Genomic DNA, 9,016 nt, shown 5'->3' on the forward strand with positions numbered 1-9,016 from the left:
AGTCACGAGCTCGAAAATGAAAAAAATGGCACGCACGGCGAACGGAGCATGATGGCTTATGTCATCCTGACGTTGACTGCTAAAATGATGTTTAGTAATTTAATAATATTGCTCTATGTGTTTTATTCAAACTTTAACATGATATTCACAAAGGCAAATTCTTTTACATAACCAATAAGCAAACTATAGCATAAATGTATTGTTCTACATTTCTTATGAAACATATAACGTAAAACATTGACAAATTCCACAACATTGTTAAGTATTTTAATTAATATCGTTGAAATATCAAATCGTTGATCAATACGATTAAGCAGGTACAATATTAACTCTGTACCCATACCCGAGCCAAAGTCACGCACGTTAAACAAATGAACTACATAACCACTGAGAAGGTGATAAAATGATTTTTAGGCAAGACAATTCACCTAATAAGGTAAACACACTACTGTCAGAGCGATTTGAGCAGTTCTAGCCAAAAGTTGCATTACTTTACGAGCAAGGGACGGGTTCGGCATACAAGAAGTTCGACCACAGTGTGTAATGGCGGACAGCGAGCAAGTTTAAATAATTCACACACATGTCACCACCATAGGCGTTTCAGGCATATCACAGTAAAACTGACTGATGTAATTTCCATTAGAAGTTGTTTTATCTGATATATATACAAATTTAAATGTTCTCTTAGACTGAATTGTCCCTTTAACATAATATCCATATACAAAAAAAATACAAATGAACGGAGCATGATGGCTTAAGTCATCCTGACGTTGACTGCTAAAATGATGTTTAGTAATTTAATAATAATATTGCTCTATGTGTTTTATTCAAACTTTAACATGATATTCACAAACAAAAAAATTACAAATGAATTAGTATGTGAAGTATAAAAGATACATTATTTGGGTTAGTATATTTACAAACTAAAATGCAGAGAATAATGTTTTGTTTTCACCGCTACATGTTTACAGGCTGATTGCTGGTATTTGTGGTAATGCTGTAAACAATAAACTTATTTTGACAAGACTGAATGTTTTATTTTGATTGTCGTTATTGACATCTTTGTATCATCCTTTACTCGTGGCGTGATTGTATACTAGTAGTTCGGTAGACGTTGTTGGAATCTGCTTATCTTATGTATTAGAGCGACGTTTCACTAGTGTAGTAGTTTGATTCTTTATTTTTCTAATATCATTGACGAGCCCTATAACGGCAGGGAACTGTGGACATCGTAGCATCACGAATGGGTCCTAGGAGACAGAAAAATTGGTGTTCCGAACGTTATTGCAGAGGCCTAGAAGAGTTTAACAACTAAAAATGTATGATGTACAAAAAATGTATTATACAATTATATCAAAAGTAGGTACCTATGTAATATTGTTAGTGATTAAATTCATGCCTTTAAATGTTCACACCAGAATTATTAAGTGGTATAGTATGCAGTGTAGTGTGTCGATGGTCTTAGACTGCAGCATTGCTTTTTTCAAATGACTAGCGCTCATACAAAATGCACTTTGTAAACTTTGCACGATAAGACGTGAAAATCATGCTATTCTTTATCATTGACGTTTTCTAGTTTCTAATTATAAAATACATATTGACATAATACTCAAGTTAAGCATATATAATGATTTTATGTTAATTGCCTTCGTTCTGATTAAAAGAATGCCCATATCTATGAACTAGCAATACTAAAGCTTGTTCCATGCTCATTTCTTTGTACAAGTGAAGTTCAAAGCAAATGGACTATCGATATTGCGTTTGCCCAGTATATTCCACCCAGCCTCTGTCAGAAACTTTTCTTTGTTCTCTGATCCCCATCCCATACCATTGCCTGCAGCACCCGGTACCGACAAACTACAAGGAAGACAAATAATGGAACTAATAGCGTAGCCAATTGCAGCGACACCTATATTCCCTATGTTGTCGCTATGGGAACTGTGTAAATCTGGATCAACGATGGAGGACACGCCGTCGTCTTTGAGTACGCGGTGAACCTCCTTCATAACTTGAGCAGGTTGTGGAAGATCGTGCAGTACATCATAGAGGATCACCCAGTCGAACTTTTTGGTCCAGTCAGCGGGCAATTTCGTGGCGTCTTCCTTTAAAAACTTCACCCCAGGAATCTTGGTGAGATTTTTAGCTTTGGTAATGGCGTCTTGGTTGTAGTCAATACCAATAACTTCTGCCTGCGGGAACTTTTTTCGTAGGGCTCTGGTTAGATTTCCTCCGCCGCAACCTAGATCCATGATAACTGATTTCGGGTCTGTAAGTGATTATAAAGATAATTATAGCTTGTTATTTATTCATCTTTAACCTAACAATAACAAATTGATACTATAATAGTAACCTGAGGATAATTTCCTGGCATGTATATGTGCTTGTATTCAAGAAATTATTTCTAACAAATGTATAAGTTCCAACTTCGATAAGACATATTTAATTAGGCCCTGGTTGGTTCAACTATATTGTGTCGATTTTAAGTTTCACTATAACATGCTTTTCAGTCATTCATGTTGCGTACAAAGTTGCGTTTGTCGTTACCTAAGTTGAATGTTGAGGTTGGACGTTATAATAATACTGAACGTTGTTTTAGAATATGTACATTATGTAATAATGATGAATTGATGATGAATATAATTTTGTTATTAAATACGAAAAATTCAAAATTAGGTATCAGAAATACACTTATTAAGCAGTATTATACTGAAAAATGCGTGTTTAATATTTCTCACAATTAATAAGAACTACTAATAAAAAAGTATATAAGACTTTGTAACAAAAGTCGGGATGGTTGACCTACTATTTTATGCTTTTCACTGTTAATTTTGTTATATTTGTTGAAAGTTGCTGGAATTTTGACCATTAATGGTACATATGTAAATGTAATGATTTTTTATATGATGGTATATATGTTTTTCATTATACCGTATTCACTGATATTATAATAACATTATGATATTAATGTAAGAATGTCTGAATGTGTTTAATCAAAATAAACACATACAAAAATGTATTATCATTTAGAAATGACTAAATAATATAATTTGTCTAAATATCTAGAAATAAATAATACGTTAAGAACGTTAGTTTAATAATATACTTCGAGTGTTAGATGGATGTGAATGTGATCATGTAGTGTGAACAGTTTGATGTAAGAATGAAAAAGACCAATTTGATGGTATGTTATAGTTCCTCTGTTTAATATAGATATAAAATTGAATTAATTAAGCATTAATTATAGTAGTCACTACGTAAGATGCGAGTGTGATGTTTGTGTGTATCTGTATGTTATTGTCTGCATTGTACTTTATATACAGTATTTGCACCACTGATGAACCAAATGGTTCAAAGTAATAAAGAACTGAACTGAACATGAAAAATATTGTATTATCTTTCCGATTAATTTCAATTCATGTTCGTTTATTACACAAACTGCTGGTACTTAATATAACATATCAAATCTCAGTAAAATAACATTGATCTCAACACTAAAAGTTTACATATGGAACCTTACCTTTTAGAGATTACTTGTGGAATTATACCTATAGGTTTGGGATAGTGTTTAGATATAACTTTGGAACCATACCTATAGGTTTGGGATAGTGTTTAGATATAACTTTGGAACCATACCTATAGGTTTGGGATAATGTTTAAATTTAACTTTGGAACCATACCTATAGGTTTGGGATAGTGTTTAGATATAACCTATGGAACCATACCTATAGGTTTGGGATAGTGTTTAGATATAACCTATGGAACCATACCTATAGGTTTGGGATAGTGTTTAGATATAACCTATGGAACCATACCTATAGGTTTGGGATAGTGTTTAGATATAACCTATAGAACCATACCTATAGGTTTGGGATAGTGTTTAGATATAACCTATGGAACCATACCTATAGGTTTGGGATAGTGTTTAGATATAACCTATGGAACCATACCTATAGGTTTGGGATAGTGTTTAGATGGAACCTTACCTAAAGGTTTGGGATGGTGTTTACAAAGCTGTTCCAAGGCCATGTCAGGGTCCGCTGTTTTGTTTTCAATGGCATCGACGACTTTATTTGGCATATCGCTATAGCCGAAACCTAGATGAACGGAGTTTTTACACGTGTTTTAAATGAGGTTACCAACAACACATAATAAACAAGTTACGATACATAAAAAAAATTCTGATTTAACTATTTCTGATGAGATACATAGATATTATACAAATCTTTCTTCTCGACAACACTTCGGGGATTGATACAAAACTCAATTCACATATAATTATTCATCAAATGAAATGAAATATCAACGTGAGCGATACATGTATCTTTGTATTTTATAACTCATTTTTTTCTTATGATTTGCCAAAAGCTTGGCCAAAAGTCACCGACAATATATCCAGTTTTAACCTGTAATATTTTACATAGTCTTCAGTATATATTTAAAAGACTATATACCCTTACCGTCAGGGCCGTTTTCTTTGAAACATTCCATCACCTTATCTGTCAGGACACCCACAACAGGCGAGAAAAACGCATAGTCTAACGCATTTTTCAGTCCGGGCTTAAGAACCTCAGGGATAAAATAGCGGTCCGAATCTTTCATAGAAATGATCCTGGTGGAGACCATACAGCCAAGCCATTCCCGAACGTACCTACAAAGGAAGTAGCTAAAAATTACTGATCAGAGAGGGAGGGCTAAGTTATTATCAGAGTATACGGATAGTTATCACTACAGTTGTGAGGACATGTGAATTGTCCTAGCCTGGTCTAATATTTCTAATTCAAAAGTCGAAAGCAATCCCGAAATCAAAATCAGCATGGATCACCACTGCGCTAACCGTACTCCAACAATGTTTAGGTATGGCACGACGAGACACATTTGATCATTACGTCGTGTCTATTGCCCATTAGGAGTTTCTCAATACCGACATCTAATATTATTGGATTACACTGAGCGGTGCCATAGTAAATTTGTTTCGTCCATCAAAAGGTATCCTGATACTTTTTTCTGGCGATCATAAAGTATCCACCATCTCATATGTGTGTCTCCCTTGATCTACCGTATGTTTTTTACTTTCCAAATAAAGATTTGAAATGTTCAGAAAATATGCAAAAAGTAATCTGAGTATGTGCTTATATAGGTGACAATGTGACTGTACATGTAATAAATATTACCGGGTTTATCTGTTTATTATATAAAAGCACAGTGGGAGTCATACCCATGTAAGAGAGATACCAAGATAGGACCTATTAGGATCTTGGAATCGTCAACCAAATTCATAGATATATAGGTATAGCAGACGACTCCTCCCACTCTTTGCTTTCTCTACATACTTTGCTCTTCCTACTCCATTTCCTATCTTTTCGCGTACCCAGAAACGATGACGTGACGGTAAGTTGACTCTTCAATTCATTCATTCATACCCATGTAAGGACACAGACAGGTAGAGGGCATTTACCTGTGTGTTCTACCAGCATTTACCTGTGTGGTCTACCAACATTTACCTGTGTGTTCTACCAGCATTTACCTGTGTATTCTACCAGCATTTACCTGTGTATTCTACCAACATTTACCTGTGTGTTCTACCGGCATTTACCTGTGTGTTCTACCAGCATTAACCTGTGTGTTCTACCAGCATTTACCTGTGTGTTCTACCGGCATTTACCTGTGTGTTCTACCGGCATTTATCTGTGTGTTCTACAAGCATTTACCTGTGTATTCTACCAGCATTTACCTGTGTGTTCTACCAGCATTTACCTGTGTGTTCTACCAGCATTTACCTGTGTGTTCTACCAGCATTTACCTGTGTGTTCTACCGGCATTTACCTGTGTGTTCTACCGGCATTTACCTGTGTGTTCTACCAGCATTAACCTGTGTGTTCTACCAGCATTTACCTGTGTGTTCTACCGGCATTTACCTGTGTGTTCTACCAGCATTTACCAGTGTGTTCTACCGGCATTTACCTGTGTGTTCTACCGGCATTTACATGTGTGTTCTACCGGCATTTACCTGTGTGTTCTACCGGCATTTACATGTGTGTTCTAATGGCATTTACCTGTGTGTTCTACCGGCATTTACCTGTGTGTTCTACCGGCATTTACCTGTGTGTTCTACCAGCATTTACCTGTGTGTTCTACAAGCATTTACCTGTGTGTTCTACCAGCATTTACCTGTGTGTTCTACCAGCATTTACCTGTGTGTTCTACCAGCATTTACCTGTGTGTTCTACCGGCATTTACCTGTATGTTCTACCAGCATTTACATGTGTGTTCAACTACCTACTCACAATAGTGACAACTCCAGTCAATAACCAGATAGTGTGAAACAACCATACACACATATAGTTGTTTAGAATAATATTACAATACATATTTCTAAATTTTCAAGTGTTAACATTAGACATAGTTATATAATTTTACACAATTGATTGGCTTACATATACATGTTATTAATGTATAAAAAGATTTCAAGTTTGTCTTGCAAACAGAAAACAATCTTATTTGTCCAACCACCAATGTAGCTTTATTGTATGTCTTCTGAGATATATTTGAAATATACATGTATTAACATGCAGATCAAGCGAAGGTTTAATAGTCAGGGATTTAATTAGTCTCTGGTAGTTATTCTGAGCCTCAATTGTCTTAATTATTTGTCACCTAAGTCTTCATCCACAACACTATAGAAGTGCATGTATGTGCAATAGGTATAGTGACATGATTTTGTTTTAGCAATACTGTATATATATTACTAAATATTAGATGGAATTAAACAGAGCTATTGATACCAAATTTAAGAGTTAATAGTTTGATAACATGATATCATCGAATACTTCTGTGATCGATGCCTTTAAATTTAATACCTAATTAAAAATTGTCATTTAAATGTATATGGTATACACTCGGGTATTACCAGGTATCAAAACTGATGTCCCTGCTCAAATTCCATGATACTTTCTTTTATTCCTTGTATTACAATCTTAACTCCCTTTCAGAGTAGGATTGATAAGAATTGAATAAAAAAATAGATAATATTAATTGATTTAACTGTTTAAAAAAATATTGCATTATTCTTACAACAAAAAGTTATATTTCTACTTCAATCAAGTTAATTTTTTCTCTCTTTTGACAAGTAAAGTTTTGAATTATTAACAAGTATGATTAAATATAACAAACTTAAAACATAACAACAGACAGTAGCTGGATGTTTGTTTTCGTATAGAGTAAAAAAGGGGGAAAATATTCTGTCGATATAATTGTAAGCATGAAAATACAATTTACAATTTTATATATAGTCAATTTGTATTGTAACCATCAGTGTTGATGTCATAGTGGGATACATATTTGATAGGGGGGGGGGGGGGTATTTTTTGATGGGCCAAAAAGATACTTTTTAATGAGCGAATAAGTATCTAGATACAATTTTGATGGGGAAAGAAATTTGATATGACACCGGTATAAAAAAAACTGTATTGTATTTCCGGATAACGCCATCTAAGTGTTTGTTCGATTTTATTTATTCAGTTGTATTTGAATATTGAAATACAAATATCAGTCAAAAATGGTCAATAACATAATGTAGAAATGTTCGCGGCTGAATCCTGAACATAACATCTGGTCCTGGGTATAAAACAGATGAATACCTTAAGTGTGAATTTTCATTATACGTTGGCTAGGAAAATGTAGTTGGTACCACATCATATTGATTTTAAAATACCAAAAATGTACTCTCGTTAGACTGGGCCCTGCTGTAACTGCTGTAACAGCGTACGTTGATTTTCAAGTGTGCGACATTTATCACGGTCAACAACGAAAGCATCGCCTGCATTGTAATACAACTTTAAACTGTCATCATCACAAAGAAGTTCGTGAAATTCTAGACCATACTGACGTCTTTGTTACGTAATTCCTACGTGCAAATTGCTTCCTTTGAGCATTTTTTTTATTTAAGGATCAAATATCATCCATGCACACCGGTTCAAAATCTGGACTTACATGCAGATAGAATACTGGTGCGTTGTGTTTTATGTATAAAGTGACATAGCCTATGTGCCCCAATTGTTTACCTTAAGGTCAAAACCAGTTCAAAATCTAGACATATATAGACTTGCATCATAAAAAATCGGAAAAATACAAATGAATATTTAAATAATTGTTAGATTCACTTCAAATTGAATTTTATTTGAGTCAAATGTGATTGAAATTATAAATAATGATTTCCACAAACCAAACTTTTGAAAGAAACGTAAGTGATAAGCAACGCTTTCCGAAGGAAAATACATTTTTTGCACCCACCAATATACATAAATGTGTATTTTGAATACAATCTATTTGAAATTGTAAGTTAGTGACGTGCTTAAGAGCACAATGAGAATACCACGAAGCATATCGTTTACCTTTTTTTCTTTTTTTTCTTTTTGTGTATGTGTGTGTTTGAGTGTTTTCAGTTTTGTTTATATAATTTGTAACAGTATGAAAAAGACCATTGCACCAAAGATTACTGTATACATACCTCTCTTTCAGTTTGCAAGCTTTGGCCAGTTCTGTTGAGGTGACCGCCGATTTAAGTGTTTTCAGTTCCTCGAATAAGCCGAGTTCCTTGCCGATGATAATAGCCGACGTTACATAGCCACCGATGATAAAGTTTGATACGGTTTCCTCGTATGTTTTCACATCCATCCTGTATTTACCATGAAGTACGCAGCAAGTTTGGAGACCTTCTTATTTAGTGTGAAGCAGGACAGTTAAGCGTGATATTCTGCGCGCTTTCTCGTTTATAAATACGCCGGTTATGAAAGCCCGTATGTACAGTAGCATAAGCAGCACTAAATTAAAGGCCCGGCCCCATTGAAGAGCGGATTAATTACGGATGAATTTCATTTACAAATTTCGGTTGTTACGAAATATTACGGATCTATTAATGAATAACGATTCAACGATTCAACGAACGGTTGCCTTGCGCATGTTCGGCGTCTGAATTGCGATAGAAAAGGAAACGCGCTCGAGCCTTTCGGTATACGAC

At 34.6% G+C, this 9,016-nt stretch overlaps 1 protein-coding gene across 2 annotated transcripts; it reads right to left on the bottom strand.

Moving 5' to 3' along the window:
- Positions 1-807: 807 nt before the first annotated feature.
- LOC138314646 (S-adenosylmethionine-dependent methyltransferase Rv2258c-like) lies at positions 808-8,794 on the bottom strand. 2 transcript variants are annotated; one of them, XM_069255085.1, is made up of 4 exons: positions 8,507-8,792; positions 4,458-4,648; positions 3,984-4,094; positions 808-2,266 (listed from the first exon to the last, which is right to left on the bottom strand). In XM_069255085.1, the coding sequence occupies exons 1-4, from the start codon at positions 8,671-8,673 to the stop codon at positions 1,710-1,712; spliced, it is 1,026 nt and encodes a 341-aa protein (XP_069111186.1). In that variant the 5' UTR covers positions 8,674-8,792; the 3' UTR covers positions 808-1,709. The 2 variants fall into 2 exon arrangements, with proteins under 2 accessions (XP_069111186.1, XP_069111187.1); XM_069255086.1 differs by lacking the exon at positions 3,984-4,094 and having other exon boundaries at positions 8,507-8,794.
- Between the last annotated feature and the right edge of the window lie 222 nt (positions 8,795-9,016).

This window comes from Argopecten irradians, chromosome 2 (genome assembly GCF_041381155.1).
Source record: "Argopecten irradians isolate NY chromosome 2, Ai_NY, whole genome shotgun sequence".
NCBI lineage: Eukaryota > Metazoa > Mollusca > Bivalvia > Pectinida > Pectinidae > Argopecten > Argopecten irradians.